We start from the raw sequence: 23,532 nt of genomic DNA, 5'->3' as shown, positions 1-23,532 counted from the left end.
GTTTTTGGTTTTTTGGCTGTGAGGCATGTGGGATCTTAGCTCCCTGACCAGGGATCGAAGCCACACCCCCTGCGTTGGAAGGTGAAGTCTTAACCACTGGACCGCCAGGGAAGATCCCCTCTGGAAGTATTTTTATCCATGATTTTCTTTCTTTAAAGGGCATCCTTAGTCTACGTGAACAAAGATGGTAGAAAGACAGCACTATAGTTGGTTTGCATTCTGTGCCCTGAAGCAGAAATGTCTTTAAGGCCTCCTTTACCCTCTGTTAACTGCAAAATAAACAGATGTCTAGTAGAAAAGGTTATTATCAACATTCTGTGCAATTTGGGAGAACAAGAAGTTGGGATCGCTTGACCTAGCTTCCAACAGCAAACTCAGGCCAAGTAAACTACCAAGGTAAGTATACTACCAAAAGTAGCTTACTCTTAGGGCAAAATTTTTCTGGTTTACAAGTTTCTGGATGTAGTTGAAAAGGACAGTACATTTCAAAAATAGAATAATGGCCATTCTCAGTCAGGGACCAGTTTAATTCTACTTAAAGACTGAGAACACTTAATGTGCCAAATTCAATTCATAAGAAAAAGTTGACCATTTAATAGGACAAGTGCCTCAACAGAATATGAAATGCAGACAGTCCTATTTTACAGCAACAAGTTATTTTAAAAATCATTATAAAGACTATAATAAAATAATAAAATATAATATTTTATAGTTAGTAAGTCCACAAGAACACATTAATAAGACACATCTCAATTAAGCATTCCTTTGTACTTGCTTCAACAGGTAATTTAGGAAAAAGTTTGTCTCATGAACTTTAGCAGCCAATGGTCTGTGGCTGTACCTTAGGAGGCATCCAAGACAAAGGTATTACGTCCAGGAAAATTTCAGATAAAACTTAGGGCTCACAGCTAGGTAAATGACAGTTTTGTTTTTCTCAGAAAATAGACTGTTTCTATCCATTAGCTTTCAGTTTCCCAGCTTCATGAAATTTATGTTAAGGACCTGAAATATTCCCAAATTAATTTTAAATTACCATGACCTTTGCTTACAGACCTCCTTTTCCTCGAGTTTCCTGAAATATAAAACCTGTACATCCTTTAAGAAATGTAGTACATTCAAGTACAATTAATTAGGAAAAATTCACAAAAGAGAATTGTTCATCTATTGTATTTAGAATAGGTAAAAATTTCCATCTAAGTTAGGTCTGACAACATTAGATTTTCCTATGGTTTCTTTCTGAAGTTCTGCAAGATAGAAAAAATCTAAATCACAATGAGAGTACCTTTAGAACTTGTTTTATTAATCCTAAGAAATTGTTAATAAGAAACTGATAACTGGGTAAGGTCCAGAACTGCTTTATTTTATCATTAAATGGAACCACGGAATTAACCAGTGGCCTACCATTGGGCCGCTAAGGTTAGGTTTTAAACAATTAAATATAAACTAAAGATACTACGTTCATGTGGTTGAAAAAGCAAGAAGTAACAGCATCACATACAATGTGGATCGGGGCCCTTGGAGCTGTGTAACTTGGCAGTCCTGTAAATGTCACCTTCCCACCTGGTCTCCTAGCCATATCAGTTTCTTGTACGTTAATAAAGAGAATCTAGGAATATAGAGGTTAGGAGGAGGAAAATGGGATAGGAAGAAAGAGAATGGTAAGAAAGAGGGCAGGAGAAAAGGGAGCGGAAGGATGCTGGAAAGAGGGTGTCTTAGTCTGTTCAGGCTGCTATAGCAAAATGCCATAGACTGGGTGGCTTATAAAGAACAGAAATTTATTTCTCAGTTTTGGAGGCTGAATGTCCAAGGTCAGTGCGCCTACATGACCAGGTCTGTGTCTAGCAAGGGCCTGCTTCCCGATTCATAAATGTTGTCTTCTAGATGTAACCTCACCTGGCATGGCAGAAGGAGAAGGGAGCTCTGTCAGACCGTTTTTATAAGGGCACTAATCCCATTCGTGAGGGCTCTGCTTTTATGGTCTAATCACCTCACAAAGGCCCTACCTCTTAATACCTTCATCTTGGGTTTGGGTTTCAATGTAAAAATTTGGAGAGGACACACTCAGACCATAGCAGAGGGGAAAGGCTAAGTCTATATAAAGGATCAGCAACTTTCTCCCAGCCCTCTCTTGCAATTGCCCTTTGTGTGTATATTTGTATGTGAATATTAGAGGAAGAGTAAAAAGGAAAAAAAAACCAGACAGTCTGGGGAATGGTAGTAGTGAGCCACTGGGAGTTTTTAACCCTGTGCATATGTTATATGAATAAACTTCTTTGTATTGCTTTTTCCTCTCAGATCACTTTTATCTTGTCTCAACCAAGTATATTTAATTATTTTGAGATTTAGGTTTTGGGAAAAAATTCAGAGCTAATAGGCATAAATATTCATGGAAGAAAGGGAAGCAGGGATGCAGGCCTCTACCATCCTCACAGTAGAGATAAGCTGACCTTTCTCTACTACAGATTGGCCTGATACAATCCAGAACTAAACTTTCTCTCTGCACTGACCTGCTCAGACTGCAAATAGATTCGTTAACTGATTTTATAAAAATTTTTAAATTTTTTTAACATCTTTATTGGAGTATAATTACTTACAATGGTGTGTTAGTTTCTGCTGTATAACAAAGTGAATCAGCCATACATATACATATATCCCCATATCTCCTCCCTCTTGCATCTCCCTCCCACCCTCACTATCCCACCCCTCTTAGGTGGACACAAAGCACTGAGCCGATCTCTCCCTGTGCTATGCGGCTGCTTCCTACTAGGTATCTGTTTGACATTTGGTAGTATATATAAGTCCATGCCACTCTCTCACTTCGTCCCAGCTTACCCTTCCCCCTCCCTGTGTCCTCAAGTCCATTCTCTACGTCTGCGTCTTTATTCCTGTCCTGCCCCTAGGTTCTTCAGAACCTTTTTTTTTTTTTTTAGATTCCATATATATGTGTTAGCATACGGTATTTTGAGCCCTGCAGGAGATGCTCCCTCTAACCATGCCTGGCACCATTTTCATTGACTCCAACTCTTCAGCAGGTGGCAGTGTTTCCCTCTATTCCCGGAAGCTTTTGGCATTTCCTTCCTTTCAAAAGAGCATAGTCCCTTTTCTTTTTCTCAATCCACGTATAACAGTTGCCTCCTTTCCATCGTTGTTTGGAAGATATTCTCCCAGTGATCTTAGGAACTGAGGAGGAGAAGCAGAATTGTAACACGCAGCAATTCATGTTTGATCATTAAGGCCCTAATTCTCATGGTTCAATTTCAGGACACTTTAGGACAGAGAGTAAGCATCAGTCACCATCTTTCCCTATTCCAAACCCTATTTACTGTTTCTGGTTAGGTAGTCTTCTTGTTGCCTTCATTCTCCCCTGTACAAGCTTGAAAATACCATTAACAGCCTTCTCCAGTGAAATTTCTAATTAACTTAAGTCTCTAAAAGCGAGGTTTTCTTCCCCTCTTTATTCACTGATGGGAATTTATTCAAGAAATTTCCCAAACTCCAATCCAGGATCCCTCATTGAGTAGCTATGTAATCTGGGCATATAAACTCCTTGGGCTTCAGTTTCTTCCTTTGTAAAATGGGATTGGTGAACTAAGGGACCTTTGAGATTTCTTGGATCATAAAGTAATCTGCCACTGCTTTGAATGGTGGTATTGCTGTGGTACCAGATGATTATTTCTGGAGTGTATTTTCTTTGAGCAGCAAAAGTCATTAGATGGTACAAAGAGTGAAGAGTAGATCTAGTAGAGATGGTTGATCTAGGGAGAGAGGGTACTCAGGGTAAGATATAACCTGTCTACTATACAGTATCTCTACTAGACAGCACTTATAGCAGTTATTCTCATGTATTTCTGTTGTGCAGCAGACATCAAACAGACCTTTAGGCTTAAATGCTGGAAATTCCTTAGTGAGCTCATTTATTTAAAAATGAAATTACAGTTAAGCTCTTTCCTTGGTTGATTTGATATTCTTTTGATAATAGGTATTTGTTTATTTTTAGTCCTAATTCTATTTGATGAAATAACTTTTTCATAAAAATAAATGATCATTGTAAAGAACCTTCAAATCATATAAAAAGCAATAAATGAAAAGAGAAATTCCTCTCCCTCTGAGGCCCTCCCTCCCCATCCTAACCTCAGAGATAACCAGTGTTATCTTCTCTCTGGTTTATTCTTCCATACATTTTCCATGTAATTATGTAAACATATATATGTATACATGTATTATCACTTTTATTTTACTGAATTTTAATGAACACTTTTGTGAAATATATTAATCCTAGAGTAGAATTATGCATGTGAAATAGATGAGTGAGGAAATGAAAAGATTACATGATTAAGGAACAAAATAGGTAACAAACTGAAAACATTCAGTTGCTAATCAAATTGTCAGCTGATAGTGGTGTTTCTTAAATGATAGAGTCTAGGCAGAATTGACCATGGGAAACTGTCTGATTTGAAGAGTTGGCTCAGCGGTTAAGAATCCTCCTGCCAATGCAGGGGACATGGGTTCGAGCCCTGGTCCGAGAAGGTCCCACATGCCGCAGAGCAACTAAGCCCATGCGCCACAACTACTGAGCCTGTGCTCTAGAGCCCACGAGCCACAACTACTGAGCCTGCGTGCCACAACTACTGAAGCCCATGTGCCTAGAGCCCGTGCTCCGCAACAAGAGAAGCCACTGCAATGAGAAGCCCACGCACCACAACAAAGAGTAGCCCCCACTTGCTGCAACTAGAGAAAGCCCACGGCCAGCAACAAAGACCCAAAGCAGCCAAAATTAAATAAATAAATAAATAAATATATATATATATTTTTTTTAAATAAGGAAGAGAGCTAGGGTCACAGTGGTAGATGACCATCAACAATTCCTCCATCTCTCTACAAGCTTACCACCAAGAGGCAAAGTCTTTTTCCCCAGTCTTGAATCTTGATGGGTCTGGTACTTGCTTTGGTCAATGGAATGAGGCAAAAATGATGCTACTACAGTTCTGGGCCTAGATTCTGGGCCTAGCAACTTTAGTTTTTGCTCTCTTGGAAAATAATGACCACGTGAAGAAGTCTGACTACCTTGTTGAAGAGAATGGCCTTGTGGAGGCAGTGTGCCTCTTTTTTAGAGGACAAGAGAGTAAGGAGGGAGTTAGGTCCAGCCAGCTCCTAGCTATCCCAGCCACTCCAGCTAAGGCATTAGACATGTAATTGAATCCATCTTGGATCCTCCATCCCAAATCAAGCTATGCCAAACAACATTACACGAAGGAGAGACAAGCTGTCACCATCATCCTGTCTGTATTGCAGAATGGTGAGCAAAAAAATGGTTGTTACTATTTTGAGCTGCTACATTTATTTAAAATGCTCATTTATTTAAAAATGAAATTAGAGGTAGTGTGTTATGCACAACAGATAATAGAAATTGATGTTTGAAAGTTGGACCCTGGCATAACAAAAATCTAAAACATGTGGCATTGATTTTGGGACCCAGCATTGGGTGGAGGTTGGAAAGGTGATGAGGGAACTCTAACTCCTAAAATTTATTGTTTTAATTTAGTTTTTAAAAATTTATTTTGAAGCAATTTAAACTTACAGAAAAGTTGCAAAATGGTACAGACAGAGTTCATATATATTCTTCGCTCAGCTGCCCTAATATAAATAGATTACATAGCCATAGAATAATTATCAAAATCAGGAAATTAACATAAGGTACAGACCTTATATGAACTTTACCAGTTTTTCCAGTGATGTTCTTTTTCTGTTCCAGGATCCAGTCCAGGATCCCACATTGGCATTTAGTTGATATGTCTCCTTAGTCTGGGCAGGGACTATTTTTTCTTTCTTTTTTAAAAATTGAGGGGTAATTGACATATAACATTATATTACTTTCAGGTGTACAACATAATGATTCGATATACACTGAGAAATAATCACCACAATAAGTCTAGTTAACAGCTGTCACCATAAATAGTTATAAAATTTTTTTTCTTTTTTTCTCCTGATGATGACTTTTAAGATGTATTCTTTTAGCAACTTTCAAATATGCAATACAGTATTATTAACTACAGTCACCATGCTGTACATTACATCCCCAGGATTTATTTATTTTATAGCTGAAACTTTTAACCTCTTCATCCATTTTACCCACCCCAAACTCTCCCCTTCCCTCCAGCAACCACCAATCTGTTAATCTGTTCTCTGTATCTATGAGCTTGTTTTTTAAAATAATTATTAGTTTGTTTTGTTTTTTAGATTCCACATGTAAGTGAGATCATACAGTATTTGTCTTTCTCTGTCTGACTTATTAATATTTCACTTAGCATAATGCCCTCAGGGTCCATTCCTGTTGCTGCCAATGGCAAAATTTCATTTTTTATGGCTGAATGGTATTCCATTGTGTGTGTGTGTGTGTGTGTGTGTGTGTGTGTGTGTACATGTATTACATCTTCTTTATCCATTCATCCATCAATGAACATTTAGGTTGTTTCATATGTTGGCTATTGGAAGTAATGCTGCAACGAACATAGGGGTGCACATATCCTTTCAAATGACTATTTTTGCTTTCTTCAGATAAATACTCAGAAGTGGAGTTGCTGAATCATGTTGTTCTATTTTTAATTTTGGGGCGGACCTCCACATTGTTTTACAAAGTGGCTTTACCAATTAACATTCCCACCAACAGTGCTCAAGTGTTCCCTTTTCTCCACACCCTCACAAACACTTGTTATTTCTTCTTTTTTATAATAGCCATTCAAATAGCCAACAGATTTGAGGTGATATCCAATTGTGGCTTTGATTTGCATTTCCCTGATGATTAATGATGCTTAGCGTCTTTTCATGTGCCTATTGGCCATCTGTATGTCTTCTTTGGAAAAACATTTATTCAGATCTTCTGCCCATTTTTTTAATTGGATTTTTTTTGTTTGTTTTGCTATTGAGTTGTATGAATTCTTTATATATTTTGGATATTAACCTTGTATCACATATATGATTTGCAAATATTTTCTCCCATTTAGTAAGTTGCCATTTCATTTTGTTGATTTCCTTTGAAGAGCAAAAGCTTTTTAGTTTGATATAGTCCTGCTGTTCATTTTTGCTTTTGTTGCCTTTGCTTTTGGAGTCAGATGTAAAAAATCATTGCCAAGATCAATGTCAAGGAGATTGCCACGGATGTTTTCTTCTAGGACTTTTATTGTTTCAGGTCTTACTACATACAAGTCTTTAATCCATTTCAAGTTAATTTTTGTGTATGGTGTTAGATAGTAGTCTAGTTTCATTTTTTTGCATGTGGCTGTCCAGTTATCCCAACAACATTTGTTGAAGAGATTGTCCTTTCCCCATTGTATGTTTTTGCCTCTTTTGTAGTAAATTACTTGACCACATATGCATGGATGTATTTCTGGGCTGTCTATTCTGTCACATTGGTCTATGTGTCTGTTTTTATGCTAGTACCATACTGTTTTGATTACTATAGCTTTGTAAGATAGCTTGAAATCAGGGAGTGTGATGCCTGTAGCTTTGTTCTTCTTTCTCAAGATTGCTTTGGCTATTCGGGGTCTTTTGTGGTTCCATACAAATTTTAGGTTTGTATGTTCTATTTCTGCGAAAAATGCCTTTGGAATTTTGATAGAAATTGCACTGAATATGTAGATTGCTTTGGATAGTATGGTCATTTTAACAATATTAATTCTTCTAATTCAAGAGCACAGATTATCTTTCCATTTGTTTGTGTCTTCTTTGATTTCTTTCATCAGTGTTTTATAGTTTTCAGTGTACAGGTTTTTCACCTCCTTGGTTACATTTATTCCTAAGTATTTTATTATTTTTGATGCAATTGTAAGTGGAATTGTTTTCTTAATCTCTCTTTCTGATAGTTCATTGTTAGTGTAAGAAATGCAACTGATTTTTGTATATTGATTTTTTTAAAAAAATGTAAATACATTTATTTATTTATTTATTTTGGCTGCATTGGGTCTTCGTTGCTGTGTGTGGGCTTTCTGTAGTTGTGGCAAGCAGGGGCTACTCTTCGTTGCAGTCTGCGGGCTTCTCACTGTGGTGGCTTCTCTTGTTGCAGAGCACGGGTTTTAGGTGTGTGGGCTTCAGTAGTGTGGTACACAGGTTCAGTAGCTGTGGCACACGGGCTTAGTTGCTCATGGCATGTGGGATCTTCCTGGACGAACCTGTGTACCCTGCATTGGCAGGCAGATTCTTAACCACTGCGCCACCAGGGAGGTCCCTGTATATTGATTTTATATCTTGCAACTTTACTGAATGTGTTTATTAGTTCTACCAGGTTTTTGGTGGAGTCTTTAGGGTTTTCTATATATAATCTCATGTCATTTGCAAATGACAGTTTTACTTGTTCCTTTTTGATTTGGATGCCTTTTATTTCCTTTGCTTGCATAAATGCTTTGGCTAGAACTTCCAATACTATGTTGAATAAAAGTGGTGAAAGTGAGCATCCTTGTCTTGTTCCTGATCTTAGAAGAAAAACTTCCAGCGTTTTGCTGTTGAGTATGTTAACTGTGGGATTGTCATATATGGTCTTTATTATATTGATGTATGTTCTCATTATACCCACTTTCTTGAGATTTTTTTAATCATAAATGGATGTTGAATTTTGTCAAATGCTTTTATTGTATTTATTGAGATGATCATATGATTTTTATCCTTCATTTTGTTAATGTGGTATATATCATGTTGATTTATTTGTAGATGTTGAACCATCCTTGCATCCCTGGAAAAAATCCCACTTGATCATGGTGTATGATCCTTTTATGTATTGTTGAATTTGGTTTGCTAATATTTTGTTGAGGGATCTCAATGGAAGCTATAAGAGCAGTGAGGAAATTGCTTCTGGAGGCTGGCTAAGTGGTGTTATGTAGTGGCAAAATGTTTGGAAACATTTGCACTTGTGTGCAGTAAAACATAGAAAATGTACCTAATGAACTTGTAGACCTGGCAAAGATTTTCAATGTGAATGTTCAAAGTGTCAGTTGGCTTCTTTTAGTGATGTGTCATGTATCACAAGAGAGAAATGTGTTAAAAAAAAAAAAAAGAACTATTCAGTTTTTAAGCAGAATGTAGAAATATACAGGACCTAGGAGAGTCTTTATAGTCAGCAAAAGGTCTCAAATTAAGAAATGGCCTCAGGGACTGCCTATAAAATGTGACCTCAAGGAAAAGATTTAATCAAAACTCTGTTGAGACCTCTAAAAAACTTAAGACATTGCTTCATAGACCCTCTCATCTAGACTAAAAGGGCTTCTAAGAATCTTAAGGGTGGTCCAACAGCAGTCACCTAGATAAAGGCCCAATGTAGACAGAGGTTTGTTTTTGAAAGAATTCTGGATGTTGCTTTGTGGTCAAGGAGTGAACTCCAATTAGAGTCATAGAAAACCCACACACTTTTAAAAAGAATTTTATTGATAAAAGCACCAGGAGCTTGGACCAAAGAAGGAGGAGACAGTTCAAAATGAAAAAAAGCCTCTGGGCCCCCAACTTTCTATGGGCAAGAAGCAGGCTGAGAGAGCTATTCAACTGTAAAGGGCAGGCAGTTTCTTATGAAAAAGGAAGATTGACTCAGAGGTCAGCTAGACCCCAGAGCAGGGAGCCAAGAACAGTGGATTAGGAAACTACTCCCAGGGAGAAGAACCAGGCCCTAATGGAGAACCAAATCCTTAGAGTCAGGATGACAGCACTTGGCTGGCTTTCAGAATTGCTACAGACTAATGACTGCTATGTGCCTTCCATTTCCCCCTGCCAACCTTTGAAAAGAAGTATCTATTCCATTTATTCTATCCCTGTTTCAGCATTGTATGTTGTGTATTGTAACTTGTCTTTTTAGTTCATGGATCTCCAGATGAAGAGGAACAGCATCTGAAATGCCTCATTCACATCTGGGCCTAGTGTGTATGACTAGATCCTAGACCTTACAGCCAATGCTATACAGAATGGTAATTTGCGGGGGAGGAAGTAAGTGTCTTTTGCATGTCTGTGTGTGGGTGTGTATGTGTGAACAGTTGTGGCCAGAGGGTGGATTATGGTAGAGTGCTTCCAAATCTGACTGCCAATAATTCCTCTTATCCCAGCCACTCCTTCCATTAAGAAGTGAAACTCCTCTCCCCTTGGATCTGGGCTGGCCTTGTGACTTGCTTTGGCCAAGAGAATAGAATGAAAGTGATATCCTGGGACTTCTGAACCATGCCTTGGAGAGGGCTTGAAGCCTCTGCTTTCTTCCTCTTGGGATTCAGTCACTGTGCAAAGATGCTTGGGCTGGACCACTGAATGATGAACGGTCACACGAAGAGAGGGAGGCCCCCAGGCATTTCAGGTGCTCCAGCTGAGGTGCCAGACATGTGGGGAATGTCACAGACATTCCAGCCCTAGCCAAAGTCATAGCTGAACGTAACCACATGTCTGACCCAGCTGACATCATGGGGGAGCTGAAGAACTGTCCAGCTGTAACCTTCCCAAATTGCAAAATTGTGAGAAAATAAATGGTGGTTGTTCTTTTAAGCCACCAAGTTTACAGTGGTTTGTTATGCAGCAATAGATAATTGAAACAGTTATCAAATACTAGGGTATTTTCTACAGCTTTAACTTTACTCCTAGACTGTGAAGAGGTTGCAACAGTGTCAGACAAAGAAGCCAAGTTTTCAAGGAGACTAAATTCCGTAAAGGCTGGACCCTCTATGCTATAGTCATTGCTCTGTCCACAGAGCTTAGCATTATTAGTACTGGCACATAAGACTCCCACATATTTGTTGATTGAATCATTAAATGACTAAATGGAGTTAAGACCCTATACCATCAACACAGACAAAAAAGCTACCTTAAATAGAGTTTTTTTTAATTTTTTAATTTTTATTTATTTGGCTGTGTCAGGTCTTAGTTGCGGCATGTGGGATCTTCATTGTGGCATGTGGGATCTTTCGTTGTGGTGTGGGCTCTTTGTTGTGGCACACAGGCTTCTCTCTAGTTGTGGCGGGTGGGCTCCAGAGTGCACAGGCTCAGTAGTTGTGGTGTGTGGGCTTAGTTGCTCCCTGGCATGTAGGATTTTAGTTCTCCAGCCAGGGATCGAACCCGCGTCCCCTGCATTGGCAGGCGGATTCTCAACCACTAGACCACCAGGGAAGTCCCTTAGATAGAGTTTTAACCATGCATTTTCTCTTTCAAAAAGGTTTTTTGTTGCTTTTTGTTACCAGAAAAAGTGATACCTCAGAAGCCAGAAGGATGTTCTGAAGGGAAAGATTTGTAGGAGTGAGGCAATAGTTACCCTTGACTCCTTCTCAGTGTCCCTCCTATACCTGGACCAATGAGGGCTACTCTGTGAAGCACCTGGTAAATGCCCCAATATCTGCTGGTAACATAAAAATTATTATCTTTTTCTATTATCGGAAGAGCTAAAAGGCAAGAAATGTGTTCCTAGGGCTAGAGTTAGTATTAAGGGGACCAGAGTGGAATATCCAATAGCCAGTGTTAGATCGGAAACTAAAACAATCTAAGCTGTCTTGTCATGTTAGGTCTTTCTTTTCTATCACTCTCTAGTCCAAGTCACAATTTCTAAATGCCACTTGGACATAGTGAGTGCCTAGTCTGTTCTGTGGTTCTCCCAGCCCAGCCCTTATTTCTCTTTGTGTGATATTTCATACAGCACACCTCTCTACTGAGATGTGAAAGGAGACACAAGTGCCATCTGAAATAGCTCCAGGAGATTAGGGCATGAAGAACTTGTAGGCAACAATGGAAAATTCTCTCTTAGGATGTGGTTGCTTGTATGATCCATACTGGTACCTTCTGGAGAAATGTTGTAAGCAAAAGGTCTTTATTTAAAACAACAGGAATATTTGTAATTAGGATAACTGAAATACGGGAAAAGTCTTCAGGCCGTTGGAAGAATGGGATGGTTTAAGTTAAAATATATAATTATTATATACTTTTTACTCTGTGTTATTTAGAAAACAGTGGTTAAGTAGATAAAAATAGAGAAGATTACTTAAAAATTGAAGCCATTGCTTTAGATCTCTATTTGAAAGGTCAGTGTGTGGGAGATGAGAAAGGCACTATAGCAATCAGTGTTCAACAAAAGACATTTTAGCAGCAGGACCTACAAAGAGCACATCAACTATTTATATCATCCCCATTGAGTTGCTGGTCATTTCACTTATCAAAGAAAATAAGAAAGGAATTTTCTTTAGGTATTCTCTGGATGCAGTAGCAATACAGTTTTGGAATCAGCTGTTAGAAACTATAATTAAAGCTGGTTTTTCCTGTTCACTAATTATTCTGTATGGTTAGTCTCCCTGAAGCTTTATATAATTCTCCCTTTGTTACCAGCTTCTGTTTCTCCCCAGGGCAGTCTGAATCCAGACAGGTAAATAACTGAAGTGTTTAGAAACCAATGTATTGTAATATCTGTACAGCCAAGCAGATATTTGCAACTGAACTTGAAAAAAACATTTTAAAAAACTTTATGTACATTAGATAGTGTCAGCTATTTAAAGGTTTCAGCTCTACCACCTGCATATGGAGACTTCTTGGGTAGGAGGACAAAGTGAAGAAAAACAGAAATTAAAAAAGGATTTCCTTCAGGAACCCACTTAACACTGGGAAGGGGAGGAAATTTTTTACTCAGCAACTTCTAATAACCACCTGGTATTGCTGTCAGGCTGGTCAAATATCTGCTAACATTGGTGGTCCTTTCACTCACCATGGAGATAAGTAGAGGGACCTGATGTTTAGAGTAGCAGCAAAACTCATTTTCCAGTTTCTTCTTTCAGCAGATGGAAGTGCTTGTGGGTCAGTCTCATATTCCAGCATGTTAGTACTGGTGATGCACACCCTCTCTGCTCCAGAATAACTCTGCCACAGGAATTGAAAAGGATTCTCTCTCCTCAGGCCTAACACCAAAACACCAACAGGGCAGGAATGAATCCACTTTCCTCCTAGGAAGTGGATTTCAGAACGTCTCAGATACTGTGAGACTAATCTTCACATGGAATGGGGGGAGAGGGGTGGGCAAAGTAGGGCAGTGCTAATAACAGGAACTCTGGGGACAAGATCAGCAACTGGAAAAACAAACGTGGGACATTTTACCCCTCCCTAATCACTTGCCTTCATTTAACTTTATCTTCATTTTCCCTTTCCTCACCAAGCAGTAGTTGATAATCAATTGAGCGTAGCTCTCAGGTTCTTGCCATGCAATCTAGTGGAACACCTATAAATCAGGGACTTATCCTTGGTTATTTATAAAATAAAGAAATCTCTAGGGCTTCCCTGGTGGCGCAGTGGCTGAGAATCCGCCTGCCAGTGCAGGGGACATGGGTTCAAGCCCTGGTCTGGGAAGATCTCACATGCCACGGAGCAACTAAGCCCGTGTGCCACAACTCCTGAGCCTGCGCTCTGGAGCCTGCGAGCCACAACTACTGAAGCCCGTGCCACAATGAGAAGCCCGTGCACTGCAACGAAGAGTAGCCCCTGCTCGCAGCAACTAGAGAAAGCCCATGACCCAACACAGCCAAAAATAAATACATTTATTTAAAAAAAAAAATCTCTAGCTTATCTAGGCTGTGTGGTCAGGACTTTCATCTTTGGAAACCAAAGGGAGGCCTTTCTCCTACTCTTTCTAGGTTGCTCTCCATTTCTTTTTCCACTTGTGGCCCCTCCTTCCCCCAAGCTGACCAGGACCATGCACAAAACCAGGCTCCAATAAATATCAAGACTGAAGATTCAGCAGGTGGCTAACTCCTGCAGGGCTATCTTAAAAGGATGTTGCATACAAATTCAAAGTTTTATGAAGCCTCAGAGATCTCTAAGAACAGTGTAAATATCCCTGGTTTAATTAGTAAGTAGTCCTGGAGTTAGGTAATGGTCTGTGGCTTCCACGGTACCTCTCTTGAGGTTTCTAGTCTTCAGGGGCTGCCTACAACTATGATGTGTTCTTTCTCATACACTGAATAAATCCTCTTTTAGACCTTCCTAGGCATCAATTCACAATAACTGCAACACACATGCAAATTGATCCCATTCTCTCAGATCTAAGAAACGACCAGCGCCTCAGTCTAGGTATCAACTTAAATACTTTTGGACTCAAATTCTCCTTGAGTTCTACTTCCCAGGGGAAAGAAAGAATTCCTACAATGGTATTGATGCCCACTCTCTACAAGCAGACGGTGGACCACTCACTTTGCAGCCGATCGATGCCAGGGTAAATGTGCTCTAATTTTCAGCATTTCCGAACCAGATCTTTCGCGGTTTAGGTCAAACAATCCGAGCTCTAAGCAGACTTCACAAGTTTGTTCTGGGCTGAAGGCCATGGACTAGGTTCTCCGACCAGATAAGTCACTAGGCTGAGTCTACAGTAGGTGGGGCGCGCTCACCAGCTCAGTAGTGACTGAAAGTTTGTCGCAACATCGTTGAATTCAATCACCGGGCTGCTGCAGTAGATACCCTTTGCCCCGCGAGTACAGCACCAGAAAGGTTCGCCCTAGGGGGCAGGGCACTAGCAAGGAAGATGCGCCAGACCCCCGGGGCCCAGCCCCTTCTCCCACGGTTTGGAAGGCGCAGTGGTAGCGGATCCAGAGCTCGGAGTTTCAGGTCTCCGTCCTCTAGCTTGCTCTGTGGGTAGCAGGAAAAGGGTGCGACCAGCTTGGGAACTCTTGCTCCGAGATCCGCAAGAATCAGCGGCGGCAGCCAAGGTGAGAGGAGGCGGGGGCACGTGCTTGGATGTGGGTGCTTGTGTAACCAGCTCCTCAGGCGCCAGCACCGACAGCGCTCCGGCGGGAGGATCGTCTGAGCCTATTCTTCCGCCGAAACCGGGTAGGCTCTGGGGTCCAGCTACCCGTACATGGCGGGAGCACCCTGGGCAAAGGAAGCGAAGCACTTGCCTCTAGAGCTATCAAATGGGAGTGGGAATTTGGAAAGTTCCCCAACTAGGAACACACGTGACCTCCTCCTGAAAGTAGTTCCGACTGTGGCCCGTGTATCCCTCCACCTCCTTTTGAACCCTCCTAGGTCTCCTCGGCTCCGCCCACTCGCTGGGGCTGCAGTTTCCTACCGTCCCGTAATTCATACTCCCGCCCTGCAACCCCGGTCTCTAGCGTGCACTGACCCGCTAGGGGAGCGCGGAACCTGGCCCCGGGGCGATCCACCCAGCCGGGTTTTCACTGCGGCCCAAAAGGGGCGGGGCGAGGAGCCGCTAAGGGTCGAGCTTGAGTTCGGAGCGGTGAACCCAACTGGAACCCCGAGGGGAGAGATGCTCGGCTCTCCGGGGGAAATGCAGGGGGCTGCAGCGTGCATCCCATCCTCGGGGATCCGCTTTCAGTTCACCTGGACAGTTGCCCTTTGGGATCTAGAAATTCAGGGGCGATGTGCTCACACTCAGCGCGCTCCGCTGGGAGCTTTCATTTTTAGGGCAAATGAACCGAGTGCCGGGGAAGCGGGAGGTGGGGCGGTGAAAGGGAGCCGGATGAGGTGATACACACTGGAGACACAATAGGGGGTTATTCTTTGTACTAAGACTGACACCTTGAGGACACGGGTGGGGATGGGGGGAGAGGTGGGATTTCTCAGCAAGGGCTGCTGCAGTCACATCCCTGCGAACGATCGTGATCCGACATCCGTGCATAAGGAGAAGGAGGCTGCAGGCCGTGCCGGGGAAATCTGGAGGTGGAGGCAGGGGGAGGGGTGTCCTCGCTGCAGGGATCGTCCCTGCGTTTTCCTGTACCCTGACCATAGCAGTCACCTGGTCTTTTCCACCTGTGCACAGGTAACCTCAGACTCAAGTCAGTGACACTGCTCAACGAACCGGCCACAGCCTTCACCTTCGCTCCCCCTCTCCCCCTCGCAACAGCCTACTCTGCCTGTGGCTGGGTTTTTCGGCCGTGGCTCAGCTCGTTCCCCCCACCCTGGGCTGCTGCAGAAGCACCCGCAGCAAGTGCAGCTACAGGCGGGCGCCTCGAAACAAGCCCGAGCGAGCTCCAGGCAGTCATACTGGGCATGCTCAGTGCGCCTGCCCGTTGGGGACTCGGCGCTCGCACCCGGAGCTGCTGCTTCTGCCCCCTCCCTACAGCCCCGGCTCTGCCCTTCCCTCCCCCGGCGCGGTCCGTCCGCCTCCCGCCTCCCCTCGGGCTCCGAGGCGCCTGGGCTCCCGGCGCGGCGGCGCAGGGGGCGGGCAGGCCGGCGGGCGGTGATGTGGCGGGACTCTTTGTGCACTGCGGCAGGATACACGTTCGGGCGCTGGGACGCGGCTGCGCTCAGTTCTCTCCTCTCGGAAGCTGCAGCCATGATGGAAGTTTGAGAGTTGAGCCGCTGTGAGGCGAGGCCGGGCTCAGGCGAAGGAGATGAGAGACGGCGGCGGCCGCGGCCCAGAGCCCCTCTCAGCGCCTGTGAGCAGCCGCGGGGGCAGCGCCCTCGGGGAGCCGGCCGGCCGGCGGCGGCGGCAGCGGCGGCGTTTCTCGCCTCCTCTTCGTCTTCTTTTCTAAGCGTGCAGCCTCTTCCTCGGCTTCTCCTGAAAGGGAAGGTGGAAGCTGTGGACTCGGGCGGGAGCCGGCTGAGGCGCGGCGGCTGCACCTCCCGCTCCTGGAGCGGGGGGGAGAAGCGGCGGCGGCGGCGGCGGCTGCAGCTCCGGGGAGGGTGTCGGAGTCGCCTGTCACCATTTCCAGGGCTGGGAACGCCGGAGAGTTGGTCTCTCCCCTTCTACTGCCTCCAACACGGCGGCGGCGGCGGCGGCACATCCAGGGACCCGGGCCGGTTTTAAACCTCCCCTCCGCCGCCGCCGCACCCCTCCTGGCCCGGGCTCCGGAGGCCGCCGGAGGAGGCAGCCGTTGCGAGGATTATTCTTCTCCCCATTCCGCTGCCGCCGCTGCCAGACCTCTGGCTGCTGAGGAGAAGCAGGCCCAGTCGCTGCAACCATCCAGCAGCCGCCGCAGCAGCCATTACCCGGCTGCTGTCCAGAACCAAGCGGCAGCAGAGCGAGGGGCATCAGCCACCGCCAAGTCCAGAGCCATTTCCATCCTGCAGAAGAAGCCCCGCCACCAGCAGCTTCTGCCATCTCTCTCCTCCTTTTTCTTCAGCCACAGGCTCCCAGACATGACAGCCATCATCAAAGAGATCGTTAGCAGAAACAAAAGGAGATATCAAGAGGATGGATTCGACTTAGACTTGACCTGTATCCATTTCTGTGGCTGCCGCTCCTCTTTGCCTTTCTGTCACTCTCTCTTATAACGTGGGAGTAGACGGATGCGAAAAATGTCCATAGTTTGGGTGACTATGACATTTAACCCTGGTCGGATTTCTAGATCATGTATATTATGTGCCTCTTTTGAATGCATTCAACCTAGGGTGTGTTCGGCTATTCGGAACTCTTGTCTGGTTGCAAGTGTCAAGGCACTGATGGGTTTCTTAGTCTGTCTGTGGGGACTCTCCCTAAGGGCTATTGTCCGTTAATAAAGAATACAGTACACTGCTAGTGGATTAGTGAGCTCGGTAATCCGGTCTGCTAAATGAACAGAAAAGTAGATGCTTTGAGGTTGAGCATATTTCGATTAAATCTTGGCTTTAGGCCCTAGATCAAGGGTATAGATCAGATTAAAATGAAAATTAGTGTTGCGCGTACGCATATTGCATCAGAATCTTGCAGTGATTGCTTTTAGTTTCCTGAGTTGCATTGATAGATTCTTTTAAAATGTGAGTTGTGAACCGAACTGATTTGCATAACTTTAGAGAGAGAATCATTTTAGCATATATGGTGCTCATTTGAAGGCAAAAGTAGGTTTGTATGTTGAAACTAAGTTAATTACAACTTTGAATCGCATTTAGAAGTTTTGTAGCTTGAAATCAATAGTACCGTGATACATCTCAAAGGCGCTCTTACTAGATCTTTGTTAAATTTGCTTTTTTTGTCTCGTGTTGGGCTGATGTGGGATAGGGCATGAAATTTGCAGTTCAGTAGCACTGTATATTCAGTGCTCTTGTGACACATAATAGAATGGAGATTGAGTGGTTTTTGATCCCAGATGATAATGTTGTGTAGGTTCAAGGGTATTGTGTGTAGCAAATGGTGATTGCAGAGATTAAACTTCAGTTTCACTTGAAATTTAAGTATTATTGTGATATCAGAATTGACACTCACCTTATTTAGGTTTCAGGTCCTGTGACACCTTTGGGTATCCATTAACTTTACTCTGGCTTGTGTAGAATATCAGTATAAGTATAATTTACCAGCTAATAACCAGAAATGCTGGCAAGAGTGGATCACTCCAGCTTCGGATTGTAGGTGTGTTCGCTTTTTTCATATGGTGTATTAAATTTACTGAGTCAGCTTGTTGGATAAGACAGAAACCCAAGAGTTTCAGTGGTATATAATTGGTTGTCTAAAAGTTAGGCCTTTATATTTCAAAAGATAGTGGTTATCGAAAGGCATGAGTCTTTGCAGTTTCAGGTATAATAAACCGGTTTTGATCAAGGATGGCTATAGAGCCCTCCTTTTTTGCAGAATGGAAAGTATCGTAGGAATTGAGACTCACTGGTAGGCCAGTGTAAGGCATGAAGAACAGGATTAAGTTATTGGTCTGAGGAGACTGAAGCATTTTATTAAGGCCTCTATTAAGATAAAAAATTTGGTGCTGTGAATTGTAGCAGTGGACAATACTTACTTAAAACTACATAATTGCATAAGTGTTAATAGCCTTAATAAAAATGGTTTCTTAGCAAGTATCAGTAAACATTTTACCTAAAGGTAGAGTGACACTAAAGTGTCTATACGTCCAGGTAAAAACCGTGGGGAAGATTTTTTTGAAGAAAATGTTACATATCTGAAGAGGTTTTATTCCTTTGGATTATGTATCCACACATAAATGTGCACAGCTAATTTTGCCCCAGTTTTTGATATGAAATGAAGATAAAAGTTACTGAAGAAGTAGCTTTACAACACACACAACGTAAGTTTTCTGTTAGGTTAAAAAATGATACTTTAAAAGAATATTTGGAAAGTTTGGAGTTGCATTAATTGAAAAACTTTACTAAAGCTGAACTTGACCCGCTTGCCCAGAAGATAATTAATTATGAAAAAACTCTTCTGATTTGTAACCTATTTCAAAAATAGTCTACTATTGGTGTGACTTGACAGTCATCTAGATGTATAGAAATAAATTAATTAAATGTTTAAATTTTTAAAATAAACCCCCATTCAAAAAATTTTCTAGAATGCTGTTTGTTGGGCAGATTGCTTTTAGTATTCAGAATATGTTTATGCTATTTTTGCTTTACACATTTGATTTAAAATTATCAGAGTTATAAGACTAACATTCTACCGGGTGCTTATATATGAGCAGTGAGGTGATTAGCCATTTCTCCTTTGATTTCAGAGTGTGTGTGCCTCTATGTATGAAATTTATGTGACTTACAACTTTCTCTAAAACTGTCCTTTTAGTTATGGTATGCATAGAAAGCATTATCGTATATTGCATCAAATGACTAATAACACTTAATTTCTAGAGTTGTGGTTTTATTGAGCCAAATGTTGATGTGAAAAAAAAATCACTTAGGGAAGTCAGTAAAGGGTTTACTTTTTTGGTAGTTGCACTTCCAATAATTTTGAAATACCAAAGCACTTTAGTTTGCTTGGTTTCACTTTAGTGTTTTGTATTTACTGTGGTGGGGGGAAAATTAAAATGGTCATTGAAGGCTTTGTCTCTAGCAGGTTGTAGTCTCTCTCTAGCAGGTTGTATGTAGTATCTATTTCAACAGCTAACCTGTTCAAAGTTAAATTCTTTTATGAAAGTAGTGATTGGAGTATTTTTATAAAGATCAATAATGAAGTGATTTCCTCAGAGGAAAATTGAGGACCATACTTTACTTAATTTTTTTTGCAGAATTGAATTATTCTAAAAATAGTTTGTTGGTGGGGTTTTATCCTTAATGTTAGTCTGGAAAGTAGTATTAAACATGAGACTATAAAAAATTCATTGTCTTTAGATTTCATGGAAACTTTAGGCTTCTGTTGTATTTTAATGGATAAGTTTGATAAGTTTGCATCTTCATAGGGAATACTTTTTAATTCGTAGAGAGTACAGGGGCTATTGAAGTTAGCTGTATTATCTTTTAAGATTAGTGATTACTGAAATGACTGTATTGTGAGGTTTTTTTTGAAAAAAGATTCTACTCACAATTTTAATTTACATTGTTTTGTATCTGTTAAGTTGTATTTCTTTCCTGTGCAGCATAATTGGGCCACCTAATTGCTATACAGTAATTTATAAACTTCATTTTCATAAAGCGTATTAAAGAATAAAGCGCATCTGAGAGGAATTTACAGTTTATATAACTCTTAATATAAGTAAAAAGGAATTTTATTGCTGTTCATTGTAAAAGTTTGCACAGTAGTACAGTCATCAGTGCAGATTTAACATTGCTTATGATACACTAAATAAATACTAAGTAAATATAAAATATGGTGAGGTATAATCACCTTAACTTTAAATAGTTTTAGAAAGATAGTAAAGAAAGGTGCATATGTGTGTATTACCTTTCAGAATTTTATTTTAACAACATTCAAGGTAGCTGGTGATACTTTAATGCTTGTGTGGAACCGTATAGTATCTGCTTTTTCCCATTAACCACACACACAAAAATATAAACCTCTTAATGTTATAAAATTTCTTACTTTTTGGAAGTCTTTAGTACTGATTTTCAAATGTCCTCATTTTGAGATTTGCCCCATTTGCTATTTGTTCATTTGATGATAGCTTAATACTTTTTAATAATTTCTAAGCAACTTAAGAAGTAGTCACTTCAGTGACTTTTTAATGTAGGAGTATTTATTATGGGAAGATCACTTCACAAAGTTTCTACATTAAATCACTCTCAGTAAACATTCTATTTTTAAATTTTTGCCTTTGCATTTTTAGTAAGACAGCAGTGTAGGGAATGTTTTTATGTTAGTATTGTATGTGAAATTTGAGTTTGTGAAAAGAAATTTAGAAGTTTGTGTGCATATGACAGTTTTTCACTTACTTGAAATGTTAGGCCTTGGCTGTACTATAAGAATTTAGCTTCCAGAAAAATACGTTATTAATGATGGTGTAAGAAATTTATTTGGTGTGTTTTTTTTTCCTGTAGCCACCATTATTTCTGAAGTTTTATTTCTATTTCATAGAACCGTCACTCTTTATTTTCTCCTGTCTCTTTTTTTGTTAGATAAACTTAAGTAAAATCAGTATTCTTTTGTGGTATGAATTCATTAAGAAAAGGTGTTAGGATTTGTTCTAAGGATAGTGACTTAAGACATTTGTATCAGCTTGTGAGATTGGGGTCACAAATGGTTTCAGTAAATATTCAGTTTTATGATACTAAATATTCTGTTTTACAGTTGCTTTCTATGTGGTAGCTTTGAGGTTAACACAGTTGCTATCAGAAACACCAGTAATGTTAGACCGAACAACCCTAAGTTGTCAAGGATTTGCTGAGCAAACTGATGTCCTTAATTCCTTTATTTAGGCCATATTAGTGCCACATGCATTCTTTGCTAGGTGGTCAAAAGTGTTTTGGTCTGTGATTCTCTAAGTATTGAATATGTATATGCATTTACTAATGTAAAGTACTTTCATTTGTCAGGAAAGGTGAAATTAGTATATTGGATTTGACTATTCACATATCCCCAAATTTTTGGAATTTTTTCATGGGTTACAGAAAAGCTATTGGCAGTTTGGTTCTTTTAAAATAATTTGCACTGGAATTAAAAAAGGCTGTTAGAAAAATATTAGTATAAGAAGAATAAACATAATTTAGGGGTAAATTAATTTTATATGGAAAGTCTTAATTTAGTTCAGTATAGTTAAGGCAAATTCACTTCATTTGCAACAGTTTGCATTAAGAGATGAGTGGACATCTTCAGGGTATTAGGTAGGTATACACTTGTTGGTAGTGTTGAGAATATTGAGAGATTTGGATACTGTGGTGCACCTTCCAGCAAAAGAATATTCTTAACCTGTATATAGTGTGGAAAAAAAGACTGTTTATGTATTATATTTTAAGTGATTATACACTTAATTCTTACCAGTAGTCATCACTTCAGGTATGGACAGTGAATCTAACTTATAAGTGTTTGAATACTCTGTGTATATATGTAAATAAAGACAGAGTGAGGAAACTATAGTAATATTTCTAAAAACTGAACTTTTTTCTCTTTAGAGATCATTTGTGGATGTGGTTTTATAATTTTTAAATAAGGTTAAATCTATTTTAAATTACATTAAAATATTGAGTATTAGTTTTATCTACACACTGTTTGTACATTGTTTCATTTTAGATTTTAGGGTGGCAGTGTAGGCTCTGGAACCAACACTGCCTGTGTTGGAATCCTGACTGCCGCTTAGTAGCTGGATGACTGTGTAGGTTACTTTTCTCAATCTGTTATATCTGTAAAATGAGGATGATGGTACCAACCCACATAAAGTTTATTTTGAAGAATAAATGAGATAATGTAAATAATTCACTTAGCATAGCACCTACCACATTGTAAATACTTCAATGGTAACAGCTTGTCTTAAAAATCATAATTTCAGATTACCCGTGTATGAGAAATTATTTGTCTTTTCATTTATGGGAGGAGCAGTGATTTTAACTGAATTTTTCCTCAGTTTTGGATATGTTAGCATGTTAATTGGTTCAGGCTATGACTATTTTTTAAAATAGGGGTATTCTTTTAGGAGTTGTGAGTGTAACATGTCTGTGATTTTGCTGTTTCATTGCAAATAATTTGAAGCTCTGCTCCCTCATACTATGGAGCAAAGAAGAGATAATCATTGCTAATCGAAGAGTATTTGCTTTAAAATACTAAGGTATGATGTAAACTTTCTCTGTTATGGCTTAATGAAGTAGAAGTTTTAAAATAAAAATTTGCTATAATATTAAATTTTCTTTAGTGTTAAACATAGGTCAGCTAAAATATCATATAGTTTTATTCACAGAGTAATCTCCATCTCAAAACTTTTAATATATGATACAACAGTTATATAAACTGTCTTATCAATAAAGGTATCTTAGCATTTCTTTCTAAGTTCAGATTTTTGGAGGAGTCATGCAACTTTGAATGCCAAGTTAACATTTATTACAGTAACATTTACACTTAATATAATTTGGCAGTGCATTAATATAGGAATTTTATTTAGGTTAAACCTTTGTATTATTGTTTCCCATTTTTGCTTTTGATCAAGATTCTCATTGTAGGCCCTAGAAATGGGAAGAAGAGCTAAAGGATTTCTTTCTTCATTTATTCTTACCAGGTATGGGGAAGGATGGGATAAGCTTGAGACCTGCCTGTTAAAGGCCATTACTTGTACATAGGGATCAATCTGTTTTTTCCTTTCCCTGTGCTGGTCTCCAAGCTGTGTGTCGCAGTACCCTCAGTAGTGAAGCACTTGATTTCCAGTGAGTTTTTTTTTACATATTTGTTTTGCATTGCAGAATGAATTGTGCTGTCTAACTTTATATGCAGTTATCTGATTATATGACTTCTACGTGTTTTGTTATGTGTTGGATAAACTA

The 23,532-nt window shown here is 40.4% G+C and overlaps 2 protein-coding genes across 2 annotated transcripts in view; one reads left to right on the top strand and one right to left on the bottom strand.

Moving 5' to 3' along the window:
• Positions 1–1,206: 1,206 nt before the first annotated feature.
• Positions 1,207–15,290, bottom strand: KLLN (killin, p53 regulated DNA replication inhibitor). The gene is given in 4 exon segments (XM_067708888.1): positions 1,207–3,180; positions 14,173–15,009; positions 15,012–15,117; positions 15,223–15,290. Coding segments are annotated over 3 exon segments (771 nt in total). The 3' UTR covers positions 1,207–3,180; positions 14,173–14,412.
• Positions 15,291–16,390: 1,100 nt separating this feature from the next.
• The window catches only part of PTEN (phosphatase and tensin homolog), an 89,946-nt gene continuing 82,804 nt past the window's right edge, over positions 16,391–23,532 (top strand). Inside the window, exon 1 of the mRNA XM_067710111.1 lies at positions 16,391–17,155. Within this exon, the coding sequence (XP_067566212.1) occupies positions 17,077–17,155 (79 nt within the window). The 5' untranslated portion in view covers positions 16,391–17,076. The remainder of the gene's footprint in view (positions 17,156–23,532) is intronic.

This window comes from Pseudorca crassidens, chromosome 16, assembly GCF_039906515.1.
Source record: "Pseudorca crassidens isolate mPseCra1 chromosome 16, mPseCra1.hap1, whole genome shotgun sequence".
Lineage (NCBI taxonomy): Eukaryota > Metazoa > Chordata > Mammalia > Artiodactyla > Delphinidae > Pseudorca > Pseudorca crassidens.
This window is presented reverse-complemented; position numbering and strand designations above follow the sequence as displayed.